The sequence below is a fragment of the Miniopterus schreibersii genome, assembly GCF_964146895.1.
Source record: "Miniopterus schreibersii genome assembly, chromosome: 16".
NCBI classification, from domain to species: Eukaryota; Metazoa; Chordata; class Mammalia; order Chiroptera; family Miniopteridae; genus Miniopterus; species Miniopterus schreibersii.
The window spans coordinates 30735797-30758466 of NC_138116.1; the positions used below are offsets into that span (position 1 = coordinate 30735797).

At 54.1% G+C, this 22670-nt stretch overlaps 1 protein-coding gene across 4 annotated transcripts in view; it reads left to right on the forward strand.

The window, feature by feature from the left end:
* The window catches only part of ABR (ABR activator of RhoGEF and GTPase), a 168236-nt gene that overhangs the window by 74064 nt on the left and 71502 nt on the right, over positions 1–22670 (forward strand). For 3 of the 4 annotated variants that reach the window (XM_081162881.1, XM_081162884.1, XM_081162882.1), the window contains exon 2: positions 2033–2217. In XM_081162881.1, the coding sequence (XP_081019007.1) occupies positions 2033–2217 (185 nt within the window). Of the gene's footprint in view, positions 1–2032; positions 2218–16866; positions 17367–22670 lie in introns of those variants that run through there. The other variant, XM_081162883.1, reaches the window with a different exon arrangement.

Consider the following 22670-nt stretch of genomic DNA (forward strand, 5'->3'; position numbering starts at 1 on the left):
AGGAGACTGAGAAGGAACAGTGAAGGCAGTAGGAAAAACACCCAGTCAGGGAAAACCATCTGGGTCAGTTACAATTAGGTTTGACTGCATATAACGTAAAAATGAAATAACAGTAATTTAAATAACAGGCATTTTTCCCCTCTTATATAAAAGAAGTCCAGAGGTGGCCCAGCCAGCTCCAGGCTATGTGGTAGAGGCAAGCCATGCCCCCTTTCCTGTTGTCCTTTCTACTTCTGCCCTTGGGAAAGGTCTTGAGAGTGAGGGATCTGGTCCTGTGACCCCTGGGAATTGGCCAGTGTATAGGAGAGTCCGCGTGGCCTGCTGGAATCGGAGCAGGCCAGGGTTCACCATAGCTGACACCCCGGCCTTGACTCCAGGAGTAATAGGGCAGCCTGGAGCCTCCTGGAGGAGAGATGGCAGGTCAACACGATGTTTCATGTCCTCCCCGTGCTTTTCCAAAGTGAGCAGGTCTCGGCAAACAGCCAGGCCCCCTCACAGTGCCAGCCTCGGGCAGACTGGATGCTGCGGCTCCTCTTTTTCCTCCTAATCCCTGGAAATAGCGGAGTTGGCTCACTCCCTGCCATCCTCAGACATAGGCCTGTGTCCTTCGGGGCCGTGGACCCTGTCTCCCGGGTACATGGCATACACACAGCTCAGTGACTGGGTCACTAGGTTCTGTGGTTCTCCACATGGGTGCCTATCCTGGGGAAAAAATAATAGCCATGTCCCCTGACAGCTTAATGGGCTGTCAGCACGGGGACTGGAGAGGAAGTCGGAGAGAGCAGGTGCAGCGAGGCTGGGGAAGCTCTCAGCTGCCAAAGGGCCAGATTGCACAGAGTGTGGCCGTGGCCAGGAGCCCTGGTGACCTGTTGACACCATTCTCAGGCTGTTGACCGCCCAGGGGCTGGTATGTTATGACAGAGGAGGAGGGGCCGGGCCGCAGTGGAGAACTTGGCTCAAGCCTCAGACCTGAGAGGGGCACTGCGTTCCTCCGCTCATTCATTCCCTTCACGCACATTTCCCGAGGTCCTGCTGCATGTCGGCCCTTGGGTGCTGGGCACACAGTGATGACTGAGACACCCAGTTCCTGCCCCCAGGGTTTAGGGGCAAATGAGCAGGATCCACAGAGGCACACGAGCTGTAGCAGTTCTGAGCCCGGACGCCAGGGAAGACACCCTGGAAGAAGTAATATCTGAGCAGGTGATGGGACGGGCCCAGCCAGGAGCTGCTGCAGGAGAGACCCCACTGGTGGGGTTTGACCAGGGGCCTTTCAGAGGTGCTGCCCTGCGTCCAGGGAAGGGGTGTCTGTGTGTGGGCTCTGGAACCTGCGTGGTGCTGGCACCCAAAGGGGTTAACCGCAGCTGGACTTCCCTACAGTCTTTTCTTCCCCCCCTTCCCCGAAGGGAGCCTGCATTGAAATTATAGAAGTAAGCGCTGGCTTTTAGGAGTCTGTTCAATCGAGTCCCTGCCAGGCCTCGGTGCCGCCTTCTCGCCCCCGCTCTGCCAGCCTTGGGCCCCGTCCTGCACGAGGCCTTGTTCTGAGGGGTTAGGGCCCCCTTGGGTGCCATTCCTCAGCTCCCCACCCCGAAACCTGCTCTGCCCCCCCTCGTCCAGGGATCTGGCTCAGTGTACAAATGGTACCCTAGGAGGAGGGGCTCAGGAAGTGACATCGCTTGGCCCATCCCCACCTCCTTGTTCCCTATAAAAAGCAAAATGGTGACTCAGAGAGGAGAGTTGGAAGCGTCCTGCCTCCTGCTCCCGCTGTTAATTTTGAGCCTCGGAATTAGGCAGGAGGCAAAGGAAGCAGCAGCTCGACACCCGTGGCTGCCATGCTATTAAGCAGGTGGCAGCGGGCTGCCCGCGGCCCCTGAAGTGCAGGCGCCCCAGCCCCGCGCGGCCCCCGCCTGGCGGGCCCTGGATGCCGTGGCCGGGGGCATGGCAGCCGGGGGCCGCCGCCGGCGCCCACTGCGCTACCAGTCCCTGGCAGCCCTCGTGGAGGACTCTCAGTGGCCTTTCTTGTTCCTTGTCTCAGACTTCAGCTACGGGGCCGACGACTACGACGGAGAGGGGAATGAAGAGCAGAAGGGGCCCCCCGAGGGCTCGGAGACCATGCCCTACATCGACGAGTCGCCCACCATGTCGCCCCAGCTCAGCGCCCGAAGCCAGGGCGGAGGGGACAGCATCTCCCCCACCCCGCCCGAGGGACTGGCACCTGGGGTAGGTATACCTGCTTTCCCTTCTGGGTTTGGGAAGAGAGGGCTTCAGGGGAGGGGGGAGGGCAGGCATGGGTGTCACGGGCCAGGGTCTGCTGGGGATGCTCCTGGGGGGAGCAAGCCTGGGGACATTGGGACCTGGCTGTTCTTGGTGCCCGTGTCATCTCTTTCCAGTCCCGGACCCCTCTCAGACGAGGCTCCCCTCCCACCCTACCTGCTGCTCTCTCTCTGCCTCTGCCAGCCATCTGCTCCCCCTGCCTGCTGGACACCCCCACTTGCTCTTTCAGTTTTCCTTTTCTGCACCTCTAGCAGGATGGGGCCTTCGGGAGGGAACAGGCTCTTCTCTCTGGGCTGGGGCTGGACAGTGGCTGCGCATGTGACCTGTGGGCTGTAAATGCACAGATGGCAGCTGAGCGAGCCGAGGCGGCCGGGTGCTCACCGTGAGGTGGAGCGAGCGCTTCCGCAGCAGTCCCCCGGGACCACGGGCCCCCATCCAGCCGTCCTCTGGGAGGGGATGAGCTCTCACGGTGCCCACTTCAACTCTTGTTGGCTGATGGAAGCTCTGTTTCAAAGACAAGCGTTTTATAAGGAATGTGAAGTATGTGCTCTGAGACAAACCAGGGGGGTAGAAATGTGTGGAGGTTTGCAGTCCTTGTCGTTAATGCTGTTCCTGCCACAGGGACTGGCTCTCTCGGGGCCCAGCTTGCGTGAGTGCCTCTGAGACACATAAGCAAGCAAGACAGAAATTCCTGGGGGCCGTTATTCTGAAGTTGGGGAGAATCAAAGCCGTTCCTCCATTTTGGGGGGCTTGGAGTGCCTGGTCCTGCCGGGTAGAGGGCTTGTCCAGATGTGTTCTGTGGAGGTCCCCTTTCTTCCCTCTAATACCCCCCAGGAGCAGTCAAGTCACTGAGATGCTGTGAGGTCCTTGTTCCCCTCCTACAAGGCCCAACCCCCCCCCCATGCCACCCTCATCCAGCCAGGGAGGGCTACCTGGACGCTACCATTTCTTGAGAACCCCCTGCTTCCTTTCCTCCCAGCCTCCCTTGGCCACCCTCCACCCCTCCGCCAGCTCTCACCCTCCTCTCCGCACAGCACAGCACACCGGGGTGGCTGTTATAGCCTTTGGCAACAAGGGCCTTGGTAACCAGCTTCCCACTTGGGGGAAGCCACGGTGTTGCCATGGCAATGGAGGCAGCGCTCAGCTGCCAGGCAGTGCAACTTTGGGAAGGGCTGGTGGGGGCAGGTGGGAGGTGGAGGGGATGGTGGGGGTGTTGGTCAGGTCCAGGCCCCCCGCCGCCAGCATTCTGGTGTGTTGTTTCGTCATCCTAGGAAGGGTGGCGGGTGAGAGACAACCATCTTGGACATACAGGGCAGGATTTTTGCTACTGGTGGAAGAGAGAGTATTCCGGGACCTGAACTGAGGCCGGGAAAGGAAGGGGGAGACTCCGGCTTTCCATCTCTGCCTTTAGGTGTCTCATCACAGCATGGCTCAGGGACACGCCCCTCCCCAGGGCACCTACTGTGAGCAGGTGCAGGAAGATTCACTGTAGGACACGACACAGGGCCAGGAGTGCTGGCTGAGAGCCGAGAGCACGTGGCCAAAGAGAGCCGCCTGCTGAAGAGAAAAGGCGTGCTTGCCATTTCCTTCTCCCCTCTCTGCTTTCCTCCTTGCTTCCTGGGCCGGTTCCTTCCCTCGTCACATAACCACCTTGCTAGAGTGCTTGCCCATCGACTTTCAGATTCCCTGGTGAAAGGTACTGTCAGGCGCTTTCACTCTCCAGTGAAACAGGCGACAGGCGTAAGGGGAGGTGCCCCTGCCTGGAGCTCGGAGGCCCCGGGGCAGTGGCAGTGACTGACTTCAGTTTGTAGTTGCGCATTTTGCTTGGAGGCTCACGAGGGAATAACTTGGCTTGAGGACTTCAAAATCCAGAGATACTACAGTGACAGCCGACTAAAGTGCTTGGGAACTGGAAGATCGAGGTCAACACCATTGGCTAGAAGTCATGCAAGATAAGGGTAGGGAGCATTTCTCCAGCCTGGGGAGCCTAGTGACATTCCAGCCCTGCGCCCCTCCTGAGTTGCATTTTTGCCCTTTCGGCTGTGTCGCTGTCCCCATCTAGTGGGCTCGGCGAGTATTGCTGTTTACATTGAGGCGCTGGGGAGAGCTGACCACCTCTTCCTGAGTACTTGGGGAGCAGTTTAAGTTTAGAAAAAGAAGAAAAAGAGGAAGAGGAAGAGGGAAGGGAGACGAGAGAAGAAGAAAGCAAGCCAAGGCTTCTGCTACTTGGCTCTGCTCATTTGTCCAGGCAGGTCCCCTCCCTGCCAGGCTTCCTGTTGGGGCCTTGGGGACCGAGGGGACTTTTAGACCAAATCAGAAGATTGTTCTAGCCTCTGGCAGTTGGGCATTGCACACCCAAATATGCAGCCCCTGTGTGCTTAGAAGCCCAAAGTTTGGTCTACGTGTTAGGATTTTCGAGAGAAACAGAACCAATAGAATTCGTGGGGTGGGGGTGGGGGATTATTATAAGGAATTGGCCTACTCAGTTAGGGAGGCTGAGAAATCCTAAGATCTGCAGTCAGCAAACTAGAGACCCAGGAAAGCTGATGTATATAGTTCGAGCCTGAGTCTGGAACCAGCAGAGCCAATGGCCTTTCGGACTAGAAAGCCAGGAGGCTTGAGACCCAAGAAGAGCCCATGTTTCAGTCTGAGCCTGAAGGCTGAGACAGACCCGTGTCCTAGCTCAACAGTCAGGCAAGAGTAGTTCCCTCTTACCCAGCAGCCTTTTTACTCTACTCAAGTCCCCACATTAGGAAGGGAAATGTGCTTGACTCAGTCAACTGAGTCAAAAGTGCATCTCATCCAGAAACACCCTCACAGACACACCCTGAGTAATTTTGTTCAAATGTCTGAGCACCCATGGCACAGTGAGGTTGACACATAAAATGAAGCATCATAGACTTACTCTCCCAACAGCCCTGAGAATGGAAGGAACATGAGCTTTGGCTAGATGCCCACCTGCTCTCTAGCTGTGAGACACTGGAGGAGTGTCATAACCCCTCTGAGCCTCAGTCCCTTGGTCTCTAAATAGGACTAACTACCTGAGAGGGTAGACTGGGATAGCGCAGGTAAGGCCTGCAGCATTGAGCCTGGCTCACTGTGGGTGCTCAGTCCTTGGTGACTGGGACCCACAAGACTTCTCACCAGCTTTTAGAGGAGTGGGGAGCTGGGAACTTTGCAAGGACCCGGTCTGATGAATGGTTGCTTGACAAGACTGAATCGGCTTTAGCAACCTCCTTTCTGGGGTTGGATCAGCCCTGTCCAGTGTGGACGTCCAAATGAAGCCAAGTCTCTGTGGCGTTGGCAGGACACGCACCCCTCCGCACAGCATCCCCCACTCCCCGAGGTATCAGTGTGACACCTGATGTCCTGCCCTGCAGATACCTCACTGTCCCCAAGCCCAAGGCTGAGCAGAGCTCCCTGGCAGGGGCAGGGCCACAGAACACTGATGGGTCAGTTCAACTGAGAGTGCCTGGTTTCGCCCTGGGAAGGAGGGGTGGACTCTTCATCTCAGCTGACAACTGGGGGCACTCATCCCTGTGCCAGCACAAGGGTCTTACAGAAAAGTGTGCTCCCCACAAGCTATGGACTCCTTTGTTTACCCTCTTGGGGGGTGCAGTAAAACGGGGCCACAAGGGAGAGAGAAAAGCTGGGTGCTGTCTCAGCACTGCCGCTTTCTAGCTGTGTGATCTCAGGATGTCAGTTACCCTCTCTGGGCTCCAGTTTTGCTCATATCTAAAGTGAAGGTACTGAGAACGCCCTCCTTCCTCACTCACACAGCTGTTGTGAGGCTTCCGTGAGATGGTGTTAGGCAGAGCGCTTTGTAAGGTGTCGGGTCTATATACATTTTAGCTAGGATGCTCAATGTCACACTCATTCTGCAGTTCCCTTATTACCCACAGCAGGTCAAAGGGTGTCTAACAAAAGGCTGAACTGGGGGGTTCAGACTCCAGCTTGCAGGAGAATCCAAAGGGAAGGGGGGGAGAGTTGAAATGATCACCATTGTGGGCCTCCTCTCCCTCCCCCTCCCTTCCCTCCCCTCCCCCTCCTCATCATCACAGATACTTAGGTTTTCAATGAGCCTCTTATATGGGTTGCCTCATTTAAGGCCAACCACAACCCTCTAAGGTAGGGGCAGTGATCATCATTTGACAGTTGAGGAAACTGAGGCACAGAGAAAAAAAGTGACTTAATTTGCCCAAGACAAACCAGTGGGGCCAGAGATTTAAACTCGGGTCTTTCTGACGCTGGAGCCTGTGTGGTGCTGCCAAGTCCACTCACACACCACCTCCCTTGTGAAGCTTTTACGACCCATCGCTTAGCCCGTCACTGCCTGGGAAATACACAGTTACTGCTCCGACCGGCTCCATGGCCCTCGACAGCAGGTCTGAGGCGGGCACCTAAGGGTGCTCACCTGGTGTTTGTGGAATCACTGGGATGGCCAGGGAGGAGGGGGTGGGGCAGATCCAGTCTCTGGATGAAGCCAGAGCCAATCTCTGCCTTCTCTTTCCTTCCTCAGTCCCTCTAAGACTTGGGGTTTGAGATCTGAGGTTGCAAAGCAAGTTTGCTACTAGGTGAGTGGAGAGTGAGAGCATCTTGATTGTGTCCCAGGCTGCTCCTATAGGACTGCGTTCGAGGCCTGGGTTCGTGGGTTAGCAGCTCCTGTGGTCGTTATGCCTCTCGGAGTTTCCAGCTGCCGGCGGAATCAGAGCCATAGTGCCCTCAGGTTGCCGGTCCCTTGTCTTAGCAGCCTTGCTTCTCCTGTCTCTCCTTTTCGGATCTTTGATCTTCTCTGTAAAGAGGAGACTAACTGGCTTCTCCTACATGCCAGGTGCTGCACTGGGAGCCCACGGGCCTCATTGCCACTTAACTCCTCCAACCACTGGGGGAGCCCCCCATTCTGTGGATGAAGAAACTAAGGCTCAGGGGGGTTTCTTTAGCTTGTCTGAGTTGAGAAGGAGGGAGGGAGGGAGACATAGTGCCCTGGTGGTGATCCTCAGCTCCCTCGGAAGCTGGCTCTCCCTGTCGTCTCTGGCCCTCCCTGCTCTCACACCTGGCTCCGAGCTGGTCTTCCCTGATGAACCAACCACGCCTGGCTGACCTGGAGCATCCCTCCCGGCCTGTCTGGGGTCTCCTCCCCACCAGTGTGCCGGGATCACAGTCATTCATTATTTCACATCTGCTAGTCAGGCTGCTTCCAAAGTAACATTTCTTCAGGGAAGGTCTGCTGGTCTCCTACAGGCCCAGGCACTGTGGATATGAAGGTGCACCCAACAAAACCCATTACCTACCCTTGAGCCCTGGAGTCTTTGGGGGGGGGACAGGGAGCCTGACTGACCCACGTAGTCACACCAACAGGTGTTAAATTGCCCCTGAAACAAGTGCTGTGAAAGCCCCGGAGAAGGTCTTCACATTAAGATGTTGGCCACACACAAGTGAGCCACCCGGCGGCAGAGGCTGGGTGGCCTTTGGGCTTTGTGCTCTGCCAGGGCAGAGAACATCCCGTCCGCAGGCTGGCTCCTATCCCAGGGACTGTTCTCCGTCATCGGCACCTAGTTTCTCCACCAGTGGGTACTAGCGCTTTCTTTCGCATGGGTGATGCTCCTGGCGATTTTGCACTGGTTGCTTCTATATGGAGGGCCGCACACCCCCCTCACCCTCCTGCCTGATGGCAGAAAGAAGAAGAGAAAGAATAGAAACCCTTTCATAGCACTTACTAAATGCTGGGCGCTGTTACAGCGCTTTAGAAATCCTGACTCATTAGGTCCTCACCACAGCCTTGTGAGGTGGGCGCCATCAGGGGCCCATTTTACACATGTGGAGCAAAGAGGTCACATAACCCTCCTAAGGTCCCACAGCTGGTTAGAGGTGCAAGTACTTGTCACCACTGCTCTCTGCGATTCTCCAGGACAGGAGCCTTAGCACCCTTGTTTTACCTGCCTCTGGCTATATGACTTTGGGCAGCCTGTAGAGTCTCAGTCCCGCGCCTGCAAATGAGCATAAATGCCTCCTATCTGGAAAGGCTGCTGCGACAACCAAGTGGTGTAAGGGTGTGAAAAATGATTAGTGTTGTGCCACGCAGAAGACCTACTCCCTAGGTAACGGCTGAGTTTGAATCTCTCCCGGGATGTGAAAACCTAGCTGTTCAGGAGCCCCTGGCTCTGGCTGCTCTTGGACTTTCCTGTCCCTGCTGTAGTCCTAGCAGACATGGCTCTGCTCCCAGGGGCATTCCTGCCGGCAAAGGTCCCCCCTCTAGAGAGTGCCACCATGGGGGATTCAGGCGAAAGAGAGAAGCACAAAGACCCAGTTGCTTGGAAAGAAGTTAGAGTTACTTTGAGCCATTTCCCACTTGGCCATAATCCGCCCTCCCTTCCCTCTGGCCCCCCCTGTGAGGGTGTTCCCCTTAAGCCTGCCTTGCTGGACACCCGCTTCCCACCAGGTGTGTGAGCTGAGGAAGGAGGGAAATGCTGGCCCGCTGTGTTTGGCACTGGTAAATGCTCACCCCCCTTCCTCCTCAGAGCCTGGTGTCTGCTTCTGCAGTGTGTTTAGAGCAGAGTCTGTGCTCTGGAAACAGCCAGGTAATTCTTGGGTGTGGGAGCTTGTCCTGTGCATTGTAGGGTGTTTAACAGCTTCTCTGGCCTCAGTCCTCTAGATGCCAGTAGCAAACCCCAGTTGTGATGACCAAAAATGTCTCCAGACATTGCCAAATGTCTCCTTGGGAACAAAATCACCCCTGGTTGAGAACCACTGGCCTAGAAGGAGGTTAGAAACGTGAGGGTCTAGAACGGTAGTCCTGGGAGGGAGAGGTCCTTCAGGGAACATTGGGCATTTACTAAGTGGGAAAAGGTAGGTGAGCAGAAAAGAATTAGTGAGTGGCAGTGACCCCAGGAGGCTCACGGGGCAAGGTGAGGGGTCTCCCAGGGGCGGTAAGTCAGGGCATTCGGGTTGCCTAGATGGTCTCTCTGAAACCAGTTTCTACTGACCTAGGATCCTAGGGCTAAGGGGAAGCAGATAATCACAGGGTCCTAGCAGGGTTACGTGCTAGGGAGGGTGTCTAGGCAGGAATGGGAGGGGACTGCTCACTCTAGCCCTTTTATACTCATTGCATTTGAAGGTTGTGAAAGTATTACCCAATTAAAATTAAAGAAAATTATCTCGTGTTTTCCTGGGAGGCAGGATGAAAATAGAGTTACCGTGAGGTAAGATTTGAGTAACTATTTCAAGTGCTAGAATTGACTATCAGTGGGACAGGTAATCTACTTCCAGGCCTTGGAAAGATTCAGGCAGAGGTTGGTGACTGAAGGTAGAGAGGATATCCTCTCTTTGGTAGGACTGTGTGACTTTGGGTTCCCTTTAGCCCTTGGAGCTCACATCATATGACCCATTTGAACCACCCACCTAACCTGAACCCTCGATTTATCTTCTTGGGAGACCTTTGCCTCACCCTGTAAGCCTCCTGGGGTCATTTCCACTCACTATTTTCTGAGCACCTACTATTTACAAGATATGGTTCTGGATGCTGTGGGGAATTGGCATGTGGCCCTTTACCCCCTTGTGTACACACACACACACACACACAGTGAGAGAGACACAATCCCTCTGTTTCAAGGCCATCTGTGCAACAACCTTGAGAGAAGCACAGGGCCCCAGGGGAGAGTCATGTGACCTCAGGTTGGGGAATCAGGGAGGGGAGCATGTAGGAGGCAGCCTCAGAGAGTAGGTAGTGTCCTGCCTAGGCGCTGGTCAGGAAGGGCATTCTAGATGAAGGCGTAAGTTCTGAAATGTGGGAGAACCTCAGGAGGTTTAAGGAAAGGAGGATGGCCTGGCATGGCTGGGGGACTGGGCTCATTGGAAGAGGTGGGAGGTGTAGCTGGGAGTAGGCTAGGGCTCCCCCTTCTGTGCTCCCCACAAGCCCCCACCACTGCCTAAGAAGAGACTAGCTGGTGCCTACTGAGGGCATGACTCATGTCAGGCACTGCCCTATGTGGACTAGTCCTCACTGCAACCCTGGAGTTGGTGCTATAATTATCCTGTTTTTTACAGACGAGGGAACTGAGGCCCACGGAGTTTGAATGACTTGCCTAGGGTCACACAACTGGCAAGAGACAGAGAGAGGATTCAAATCTAGAATCGAAGGCAGTGTTTTGGTTTCGTTTTTGTTTATTTGTTTTACTATATAAACAGTGTCATGTACTGGCTTATACCCAACATTTGCTTTGTGTAATTGAACTCTGCTTAGGATTTTTGGAATGACTTCTACTACCACCGAGAAAGAGAAAGCAGAGGGAGGAGCACGGTTATCAGGAAGCGGATGAATTTGATGCCATCTGCAGCCGCAGCCCACGCCGCCTGCCCCTGGTACTGGCCCCTTGAGGCCAGTTCTCGTTGGCACAGGGTATACCGAGCTCTAGAAAATCTAGAGGCAGGGCTTGAGCTTCTGCTAAGAAAGCTGCCTGGCAAAGAGGAGGGAGGGAGAAGGGGCTTCAAGCCCAGAACAAGCTCAGGGGTGAGACTGTGCCTGGTCCTTCCAGGGGGACAGTAAGCCGCCGAGGTTGTCGTCAGCAGCTGGATCAGTTGAGTCATCAGCAAGAGCCCCACTGCCCTTGTTTGGGCTGACGTGGCTCGCCGCTGGGCGCAGGGTGAGCAATGCTTTAGAAAGAGTAGTCTGATGTCAGCCGTTGAAGCGTACTGAAGCAGAGTCATGCCATTCCTTGCTTAAAACCCTTCAGTGCCTTCCCTGTGTCCTGTGGTGATGCTCTCAGCGCCCTGCCTGACCTGACCGCTTGAGCCCTGCCCGCCTCTTCGGCCTCATTACCAACCCCCCACATAGAATGTGAGTGCAGCAAATTGTGTTCGTTTTGTAACAAAACATTTGCTCGTTGCACATTCTAGTGCCTAGAACTGCGCCTGGCACACAGTGGATGCTCCATAAATATTGGTTGAATGAATAAATGAATGAATGAACGAACACTGGCCACCCAGAAGGAACTCACTCGTTTTGCCTCACACAGCCCTGTCTGCCCCCCAACTCCCACTGGCTTCACCAACCCCTGTTCATTTTTAAGTATGAGTTTTAATGTCACCTCCTCCGGAGAGCCTTCCATGACTTCCCCTTTGCCCCATCAGGTGCACCTGTCTTGTGCCCCCAGAGCTCACCCTACTTTCCCAATCATAGCTCTTACCCCACTTCTTTTTTTAACTTCTTTATTTTCCCTGATTACATCACTGAAAAGTCTAACTTTACACAGCTATGTAATATAGAAAGTGAAAGTCTCAAGTTCCATCCTACAGAACTTCTATTAAGAACTGGCTGTATGTTTTAATGTGCCTCCTTATTTTTCCATGTGACATCTATCTATATATACATATAGTTAGGTATGTACATGTATGTGTATATATGAAGATTGTATTTCATACTATTGGTACTGTTATGCAGTTTATTCTTATTTTACTTAATAAGTAGACATCTTGCATATCAGTAATTAAAGATCTACCTCAATTTTCTTTATGATTATATTTCATTTTACGAATGTAACTCACTTAACCAACCCCCTCTGATAGACATTTGGGCTGTTTCCAGTCTTTCACAGGTATAAACACGAACACAGTGAACATCTTTGTACATAGATCTCTGTGGCTTTGTAGAAATGTTTTTGTAGAAAAATCCCTTAAAGCGGAGTTGCTGAGTCAGAGGGTGTGAACATTTAAAATCACAATAGATATTTCCATGTATTCTTTCGGAAAGGGCTGTAGCTCAGTGCCGTAGTTCTGAGATTGTGTGCCACCCCTGGCACTGCCTTGGCTCACAGTGTCAGTCTGCCCCTGAGACCCTCAGCTCCATGGAAGTAGACGAGTGCCCTGTTTGTGGCTGTGTCCTGAAGGCTAGCACAATGCCTGGCACACAGTAGGCAGTTAATAAATGCTTGTTGACTGAGTGGGTAAGGAAATGAGGGCATGGACCATGAGTGAGAGAGGCCGTGGGGTTGAGGAGAGTAAACTGTTGGTGACTTTGAGAGTGTGGGCTTGGCGAGTGTCAGATATCTTAGTGGGCTCCCCTTGTCCGCGCGAGAGTCCACGCCCCTCACTCTCCAACGTGTGGTTCTAGCCACTTCTCCAAGTACATCACCTGCCCCTTTTCTCTTCTGTCCTCTAGCTGGGCTTCCTGGGGTTCCTTACAAAATGTTTTCCTCTCCCACCTTCCTCCCTTTGCCTGGAAACCCTCCCCCTTTTCCAGATGCTGCTCAGAAGCCTTTCTCCTATGAAGCTTTTCCTCTCAGGCAGGGTTGGCGCCTTTGACCTGTGTCCCCACTGTGTTGATCAATGAGAACACTGCCTTGTTTGTTCATGTGTCCTTCACCCCCTAAGGCTGAGAGCACTCTAATGGCAAGGGTAGTGTCTTCTAGATTTGAGTGTTTGTAATGCCAGGCCTTCTCCCTGGGCATGCATGAATGAATGAATGAATGAATGAATGAATGAATGAATGAATGAATGAATGAGTGAACAGATAGATAGACAGGCAAGAGCAGGGGTCAAAATGGAATATTATTGTGATTGCGTAGGTGTGAGATGCTGCAAACCTTGGTTGGGGTGGTGGCTTTGGGAAAGGAAAAGAAGGAAGGCCCTGGCCGGTGTAGCTCAGTTGGTTGGGTGGCCTATGCACCGAAAGGTTGTCTGTTTGATTCCCGGTCAGGGCACATGCCCTGGTTGCCAGCTTGCTCCCCAGTAGGGGGCGTGCAAGAGGCAGCCCATCCATGTTTTGCTCTCACATTGATGTTTCTCTCTCCCCCTCTCCCTTCCTCTCTCTATAAAAATTGATTTGAAAAAATATTTTTAAGAAAAGAAAGGAAGGAAGAACCAAAGGGACTGGGTAAAAGGGATGTGGGGCCTGAGGGAAGAAAGAGTCACAAGATGGTGGCCCTGCCAACAGAAGTGGAGAAGCTGGAAGGGGAAGCTGGTTTAGGGAGGGGGAAGGGTCAGCTGCTCTGGATGTGTGGAGTTGAGGAGCATGGATGTGACTTCCAAGTGAGGAGATCCAGCTGACAGCACACATGGTACATTTGGAGCTGAGCAAGATGCTGGGGGTGCAGATGGTAAAGGGCTACCACTGGCCTAGAAATGACAAGGGATGAGTTCTCTAAGGGCAGAGTAGAGGACTGAAGCCTGGGTCCTGAGTGGGTGACTCCACATTTATAGGAGGCAGGAGGAAGAAGGGCCAACCTAAACCCAAGTTTAGAGGCTGAGGAGTAGAGAAGGAGGCCCCTGGTTTTGGAAAAGGCAATGTAGGGGCCTCTGGAGCGGGCTGCTTCTCTGGAGAGGGTCAGAAGCCAGGCTGAAGTGAAGTAGGGGGAGTGTGGTGGAGCAGGGAGGAAGCTCAGGTCCAGGGCTGGCTCGGGGCATTTGTAGGGGAAAGGGAGGGAGCATCACTGGGACTTGTGAGTCACTTCCCCTCCAGGGGGAGGACTGTGGGCCTCTGAGTGGAGTCTGTGTGCCCGGTGGAGCTGGAAGGGCATTCTAGTTACTCACTGGAATTTCCAGCCGACTGGGATGGGGTGGAGTAGAGATGCCATGGATATTTGGAGAACAGCTTCTGAGAGGTTTCAGGGTTTGATGGAGAAGTGGGTCTCAATCTCACCATGCTGAATAGAGACATGGGGAATGCAGATGGGGATACTCTAGGAGACTTCTAAGGGTACCACATGCTCCCTTGGGTGGGGGGAGGGACACAGGAGGGCCCTTGGGCTTGTAGGCCCTTCTCCCATGCCACCTGCTTGTCTGACCATGGGCGTAGCCTGTAGATGGGACTCAGAAACTGGCACAGAGCTTATGCCCTGGGGAATGCCAGGCCTGGTTGTTCCCAGGCCCTGGGAGCAGCATCATCCACTCAAACCAAATGAGGAATTGTGGCTGAAAGGGCCCTTCAGATGTGCCCTGGTTATTTATAACCCAGCTAGGGCTGGGACTGGGGAAAACCAGTCACTGAGAGAGAGGGTGGGGTATGGAGTGGGGGTGTGCCTCTATGTTAGCCCTGAGGTCCCAGAGAACCTACCCCAAATCCCTTCTATTTCAGATTTGGTGACAGGCAGGAGCCTGTCAGTGGTGAGGGCAGCTTCTCTGCTCTAATAGAATGGCAAGAGCCCCACCTAGAGCTTAGAGCATCCACAGACTTTGGGGGGGAGGTGGGATAAGAAACTATGTCCAGCCCTAGCCAGTTTTTCTCAGTGGTTAGAGCACAGGCCTGTGGATTGAAGGGTCCTGGGTTCGATTCCGGCCGAGGGCAAGTGCCTTGGCTGCAGGCTTGATCCCAGGCCCCAATAGTCGGGGCCCATGCGGGAGACCAATCGCATGTGTCTCTCTCACATCGCTGTTTCTCTATCTCTCCCTCCTTCCACTCTCTTTGAAAAGCATTGGAAAAAATACCCTCAGGTGAAGATTAAAAATAATAATAAAAAACAAACCATGTTCATTTTTATCTTTTTCCCTCCTCTCTCCTCCTCAACTCTCCACCCAGCTTGGAGCCTCAGCCAAGGGCCCTGTTTGCAGCTGAGGTGCCCCCTGGAAAAGAGAGGCGATGACACCAGGTGGACTGAGGATGGTACACAGTTGACCCTCCTTTGGAAGGCGTTTCCAAAGGCGTTCCAAAGAGTTTGACTTTTTCCCCTGTAGCCACACAGTTGCCACCTGACAGGGATGTGACATGTGCATAAGGAGGCCAGTGGTAGACACAAATGAGAAATTGATGGACAGCTCAGACACTGTATCATTAAGAGCTACAGTGGCTGGTCCTGGCAACTATGTACTGGGAGAGAGAATTGTGAGCTGGAAGCATCAGGAAGATTAATCCCTGGCTGGAGATACGGTTGTGGGGCTGGTGGGAGATTGAGGGGTTGGCTTGAGTGGGGCTGGAGCTTCACAGCTCACTGCCTAGAATCTGGAGTATTCACTTGATCTACCTAGTTGGGGGCACCTAGTATACAGATTTATAAAGATAAGTGGTGGGTTGGTAGTGTGTGAAGCTGAATTTGATTCCAACGAGGAAAGGAGACAGAAGGGATATTCATGGAACCCCCGTCTCGCTCTCCCACACAACTGCCAACCTTTCCTCAAAGAAGCAACCAGCTGCAAGAAGGCAGCCACCTTGTCTGTGGGCCTAATTCAGGGCACAGATTATGTGTTTCATTTAGACCACACCATGGTTTATTTTTCATTTTTTTAAATTACAGTTTACTTTCAATATTATTTTGTATTGGTTTCAGGTGTACAGCCTAGTGGTTAGACAATCATATACTTGACAAAGTGTTCCCTCCAATATTTCCAGTACCCACCTGGCACCAGGAATAGTTATCGCAATATTATTGACTGCACCGTGGTTTTTTATAAATGCAATTCATCTGTCATCATTTTAAAATCGAGAGATACCACCTAATCATGCGTATTTCCAGCTTCTCTTAAACAATCCAAGATGGGGCAACCTTGAGCCTGCGTTGCCCCTGGCAGCCATCAGTTGGAGCTGAGCGGCTGTTTCTTCAGTTCACCTGGTCCCCACCTGGCTCAGGTCACTGATTGATCTTATCTACAACACCGTGGGTGCTGGAGTTTGCAACCTTTGCCCTAGGTGTTGTGCTGTGAAAGAGTTTTTCCGGGTCCTGCCCTAAACTCCTCCCCCCATGAGAGTGGGTAGATATACCGTCTCTGAATCCAGGCTAGGGAACCAGCATGTGCCCTTTACCCCTGGATGGATTCAGCTTTTGTACCTGCTGAAGCAGCCACGGGAGCAGGCTGGGGGGGGTGGGGGGGGCAGCGTTGGCCATGCTCCCTGTGCTGGGGCATGTGCACCCTCTCCTGGGCTGGCTGTGTTGGACCGAGGCCCCCCTCTTGAGGGAAAAGAGCCCCAAGGAGGTGGTATTGCTAATCTCGGCAGCATCTGTGAATGGGCGATGGGGCACCTCCGACCATCCAGGTGGCCCCTGCTGCATGCAGACCCTGGCTGGCACTTGCGCTTCCGCTGTGGAGAGAGGCAGGTCAGGCCTCTGCACAAAGCCTCGTTCCCCGAACCCTGGGGGGAGCGCGAAACTGGTTTCTCACCTCCCCTCCGCAAAGGTGTCAGAGCCCGAGGCCGAGGTGAGAAGGGCACTCAGGCCTGTGGGGGCCAAGGTGACACCGCGGCTGCCCGGGGTCCGCGAGGCCTCGCGGGCAGCTGCTCCTGCGCTCCTCCCCCTCCGGCCCCGGCGAGGGGCTGTAAATAAAGCCTGTCTCTGCGAAGCCGACCTCCCCTTGCGCCCGGCCCGTCGGCGGCCTCCTCGCCCCTCCTCCGCGCTCCGGCAGCCTCCGCCAGCGGGCTGGCCCGGCGACCGCAGAGGGAACGGCTCCACCTCGCAAGTCAAGTTGTGCATTTCCTGTGTATTAATAGCAGAGGCGAACCTCGGAGCCCAGAAAGGGCGGGATCGCCGGGCCGGCGGCGGCGGGGCGCCGGGACCGACCTCGCGAGCGGGCGGCCGAGGAGCGCGGGGCCCCGCCTGCGCCCGGCCCGCGCGCACAGCAGGAAGGGCCCGGCGGCCGCGCAGGGGCGCCTCCCGCTCCGCCCGCGCGCCTTCCTGCGCTGACAGCCTGACATCGCGGCGGCGGGGAGCTCGGCCGAGAGGCGGCCGAGGCCCGCGGGGCTGCCCCGGACCACCCGCTTCCCCTTTCTCGGGGCGGGACGCGCACGAGGCGGGCCGGCGGCCCGGGCGCGCCGGAGGGCTGGGAAGCGGCTGCAGGAAAAGGTTCATAATGGAGCCTTTCATCGGGAGCCGGTGGCCAGGTGCCAGGACTGACTCCGGGGAGGCCAGCATGCTGGTTTAGGCCTGCCCTGCGCGCTCTTCCCCTCCCCGCGCGCCTGCCTGCCTCCCGGGCGGCGGCGGCGGCGGCGGCTGCGGCTGCTGCGCGGACCCTGCTTCCTGTTTGCCCTCCGCGGCTCGGCTGCCATGGAAGACGAGGAGGAGGCGATAGGCCTTTTGGACAAGGTCCTGGAAGACGAAGATGTGTTTCTCCTGGAGGAATGCGAGCTGGGAACCCCGACCAGCCCTGGCTCAGGGTCCCCCTTCTTGGTGGCTGTGAAGGTGGGAATGTGACACGCCCTGGATGCTTGCTGGGGGGGGGCAGGGCGAGCAGCTCGCGGCTGCAGAAGCTGCGTGCGGGCAGAAATGGCTGATGGGTGCGCAAGCCTCCCTCAGCTGGAGAGGCGCTGGCGCATGCCCGCGAGGGGGTGCGAGGGGCCCGCGCTCCCGCAGCTGCTCCCGGGGGAGAGGTGCTGTGCCCGCCTCCTGCCCTGGACCAGTTGTCCTCAGGGGGAGTGGCCGCTGGCTTTACCCAGGCCAGCTGTGCTTGGGGCTTTGCTCTGGCGGTGATGGGAGTCACCTGGTGGGCACGGCAGGGGTGGAGCCTGCTGCCCCCGAGGGGGCTGGCTGACTTGAAACCAGGAGGCCGGAATCCATTGTTTCCATGGCAACGGTGGGATAAGTGCACTTCGGAAGTTCAGGCCAAGGGGTCCACTCTCTTGCTAGCAAGGAGACTTGGTGAATCTGGGCTACCACAAGAGAGCATTTGGAGGGAGAACGAGAGAGAGCCAAGAGGTCACTGAGTTTCCTTAAAGGGAAAGATTCGGAGCCACTGAAGAGGGGGAAGGTGACAGCTGGCTGGAGGCAGAAGCCAGGTGTGTAGGCACTTTTCCTAAGGTGGACCCCAGCCCACCCACCCGGGCTGTGGGCACTCTTGGCAACAATGCCCTTGTCCTGTCAGAGAAGTTTCCTAAAAGTAGAGCAGGAGGGGAGTGGCTGCACCGTTCCCCTTCTCTTTAGCTCCTCCCCAGGGCAGGGCTCCCCCTTGAAACCACAGCAGTGTTGCCTGAGGCATGGCGCACCAAACCAGTCTTCCTTTCTTTCTCCTGAGCTCGAACCTCAGCCTTTTCCTCGTCTCCTTTCTGTTCTGTGACCAGAAGGGAGGCCAGTTAGAAAGTATGGCAGGGAGTTTGCAGACTGCAAGCTCGGCTGCCTAAAAGAGAGCCCCCATCTGTGGGCTCCAGGCCTGTCTGCCCAGGTAGCACTGCACCCCAGAGGGCGTGGTGCACCGGGCACTGTTGTGGGCAGGAGGCTGTCGCTGAGCCTCTCTGGACCTCTTTGTCCCTCCTGTAAGATGGGGATCACAGCCCTGCCCCACCCAATACAGTGTGGTTCCGAGGAGGAGCTAATGGAGGTAAAAATAGACTGCAGCCCATGGTAGATGGTTGATGCGTGGAGCCTGGGTGGAGTGTAGCTGTAGGCCTGGGCGTAGAGCAGTGAGGAGCTGTAATGGGAGTTTGGCAGTGGCTGGTGTCCCACCCCTGGTTCTCTCTTCTGGTGTGAGCTCCAAGCACTGGGGGTAAGTCACGTGCCTCACTGGGCCCACAAAAGCCTCTGCACTTGGGGTCTGACCAGCTTTTCCACCAGGAACAGGATGGGAAAAAGTCTGATTATGAACCAAGAACGCCGGCTGGTTCATTAGCGTGTGGCATCGAGGTGTGTGGGGTTCCTAATGGGCCTTCTCTGAGAAACCCTTCCCAGCACAGATGGGATCTGCTCACATGCTGCCGTAGAGGTCAACCCTTACCCTGGACTCTGACTTATACCTCAGTGTTAGCCCATATTTCATTCTGCTTGAGACTAAGACAGCTGCCTCCTCTACCCTACTCTCTTTGAGGGTAAGGGCCACATTGTATTCACTGTGGAGTATTGCATAGTGCTTGGCACTTGGCTGGTGCCCAGTGAATTTATGGAATGAGCGAGGCTCGATGGGGCTTGCAAAGTGTGTACCATGTCCCTGGCCTTGTTCCATCTCAGAGGTGTTCTAAGGAGATAGCACATGGATGCCAGGAGGTCCTGGGCTCACATTACACCTAAAAATGCCTGATCCCTGGGAGTCTTCACCTCTACCCTTCTGCCTTGGTGTTCTGGACTTGTCTCCAGCATGGGGAAGGGAGCCTTTCATGAGTGTTGGGGGATTCCAGGCCCCTTGTCTCATCCTGAACACCTCTAGGATGCCTTCCTCCTCTACCAGGCTTGGCTGTCTTTAGAGGGAGAAGACAGGCAGGATGGCTGGAGAAAAATGGTGAGAAAGCTAGTTGATTCATTCAACAAACACTGTCATATTGTGTTCTATTCAAAGCACTCTTTGGGGGGGGGGAGATGAGATAAGCAAGGTGTCATTTCTCACAGAGAGTTCACAATTCAGGGTGAGGGCACAAGTTCACAGATAATAGTAATACAATGAGAAAGTAGTCAGGGCCACGAGAAAGGTTCTGATAAAAGGGAACTAAATTCAGAGGAGGAGAGACCACTTCTAGTTGAGTCAGGACTAGGCTGGGTGCATGTGCACTTGTATGGTCAAGGGGCATTTCTAGAGAGTGTGCTCCTGTCCTGGGCTGCAGACCAGCTTGGCACACTCTTGCAAGATAGACTCTTTTCAGCAGCTGGTAGGAATCCAAGACAGTTTGCTCTTTTCTATTACTTTACTTCAGGAGTACTTACCTTAAATAGTTGTCATGTTCCTGAGCATGTGCCCAGATGCCAGTCCTCTAAATCAATCCTGTTTTCAGTGTAATTTCTGAGATGCTTCATCTTCTCGGGCGACAGATGTGGAGATGGCAGTGGTTTTCTCTAGAGCAGGGGCTTGCTGTGTCTTTGAACCTATATTTCCCTTTGAGGAGTTAATGATCTGTTAACTAATAATAATGTGAATACTGATGGTAACATCACCTCCCAGCTGTAAAGTGTTGTATACTTTCCAAAAATCTTTGATACAATTCTATTTAAAGGTACCTAGGGCTGATGGGGTCCTTGTGATATAAATGCTTCTATTTAAGGGAACTCATTTGTCAAGAATAAAAATCCTTTTATAATGCACATTAACCCTTCAGGTATTATTCTGTGCCAGTTTTTAATGGATCGTCTGAAATGCCTAAATCTCTGTTCCATTGGCCCAGGTCTCTTCTCCCTCCACTGGCAGTGATGGCTATGCCTGTGGCCCTCACTTGGGTGTTTCCCAAAGTGGGAGCCACATATGTGATGATTTGAGAGATGATTTTAGGTGGCACCTGGATATGTATTTTGCACTTTAATAGGTATATATTTTAATGTATGTTAGAAAAAAAAAGTGATTTGTATATCTTTCCTATGATTTCAAATGTCATACATGGGCTCAGGCTGTGCTTTTAAGAAGTCAGCTGTAAAGAACAGTATTAAGTAACTAATAGTGCAGGGGGTATGTATGACAAAACTGAAAAGGTAGGATATGAACAACTGAAGTTAGGAAACACTGCTGGATCCCCTGGGGCCTGCCTAAAGCTTCAGACAGCCAGGAGCCCAGAATACGGGGATCCACCCTTAGGAGTGGAATTTGGGCTTTGTGTGTCCCCAGCAGTTGCCCCAGTCCTCTCCGCTCTTTATTCTGCTGAGTTATATGCTGACAGACACCTCCCCAGTGCCTAGCGCTGAGGAGAGAGTGGTGGATGTCTCAACTCAGAGAAAGGCCAGCTGACCTGAGGCTGAGGCTTGACATGGAAACGACCCCTAGGCCCAGTGGCATCTGCTCTGAGCAGACCCCTCTGGGTCCTCCTTGGAAACTGGTGCGGCTCATGAGCTGAATTCTGCTGATGTGGAGCTGCTTGACCTAAGGTTCTGAATCAGAGGCAGCTCTGCCTCTTCAGTCCTCATTGTTGTCTTGGAGGAGATCAAAGCTGGGCTTGGCCTAGAACCAACCCTTTGGAGGCTATTTTTAGTCCCTACTGTAGTAGACTGGGCCAGAGAGCTAGCCAAGCCTCACGTGTTGATAATGTCCCTACCAGAGTGACTTGACCTCTTGGATTTGGGGGCCTCAAGCTGACAGACTTTGAGACTGGCAGATTGTGTAAAGTGCTGGGGATGAAGGAGCCCACCGTGGCTGCATTTCATAAGCTTCCCTTGGGGAGGAAGTGGGGATGGTGTCACTGAGAAGGCAGCTTTCCTGTGCTGGGGGACCCTGAACTCTTTAGAGAACTCGCCCTGGGAATTCTGGGCACGTGGGCACCTCTGGAGGGCTCTTTGGAACAGACTGTCTCCCTCACTTGTATTCCCAGTGCCTGGCACCTAGTGAGGTGTGCATGAGCTAATGTTCAGTCCTGGCATTTTATGAGATAAGAAGAGCCCCACAAGGGCCCTGGCTGGGTAGCCCAGTTGGTTAGAGCGTCATCTCAATACGCCAAGGTTGTGGGTTCAGTTCCCAGTCAGGGCACATACAAGAATCAACCAATGAGCCCTGGCCAGGTGGCTCAATTTGGTTGAAGCGTCTTCCCACACACCAAAAAAAAAGGTTGTAGTTAGGTTCCTAGTCAGGGTACATGTCTGGGTTGCAGGTTCAATCCCCAGTAGGGGAGTATGTGTGTGTGTGGGGTGGGGGGATGCAGCTGATTGATATTTCTCTCTTTCTAAAAAATCAGTAAAAACATATCCTCAGGTGAGAATTAAAAACAAAACAAAACAATGAATGCATAAATAAGTGGAACAACAAATCATTGTTTTTCTCCCTCCTTTCCTCTCTCTCTCTAAAATCAATTTTAAAAATTTTTTAAAAGAATAGCCCCACAAAGAGTCAAGAAACAATTGTGAATTTCCAGATAATTCTAAACCAGGAGCATGTGGGGTCTGAGGAAAGCAAAGAAAAGATGGAAGAGGTTTTTGATGGTAACAGAACAGGCCTCCTGTGGTAAAATGCACAGAATTTAATTTCATATCACTTCCACCCTCACACCAGGGCAAACTTCAAAGTGAATGTGGCCCCGCCCGAGTGGGGACTCTCAGGGGTGAGTCCTTAATCCCTTTTGGGGAGCCCTTTTGAGATTGGACTCTGAGCTGGGAGTCTCTTAGGGAATGGGTCTTGCTGAATTGGGCCGACACCAGGGTCTGGCTCACGCCAGTGTGGGTGACAGCTTGGCGGCGGGGGCTGCGAATCACCAGGTCTTCACCCTGGTCCTAGGCCACCCAGCTTTCCAGTTAAGCTCCCAGTGTTCCCCAAGTGACTTCCAAGCCCTCAGACAAACCCTTGGTTGGCAGGGAATGGGAGGGGGGGGCGCGCTGGCCCCCAGCACGGAGGGAGAGTTCCCATTTGTCTGGCCTGGGAAGCAGCAGGGTCTGTGTGATGTGCAGGGGGCCACCCCGGGTCCGACCCCGAGGGGCAGGCGGGGCTGGGGCTGTGCTTCAAGCTCTGATCTTGTTCTGGAGGAGGTGCTGCCCACCTGCCATGCAGACAGCTCTGGGCAGTGGGCAGCTTCCACGCTCTGTGACTCGGGAGACCGATAACACCTTCCAGATTGTGGGATTTCAGTGAGTTAATCCATGGAAAGCACTTAGAACAGG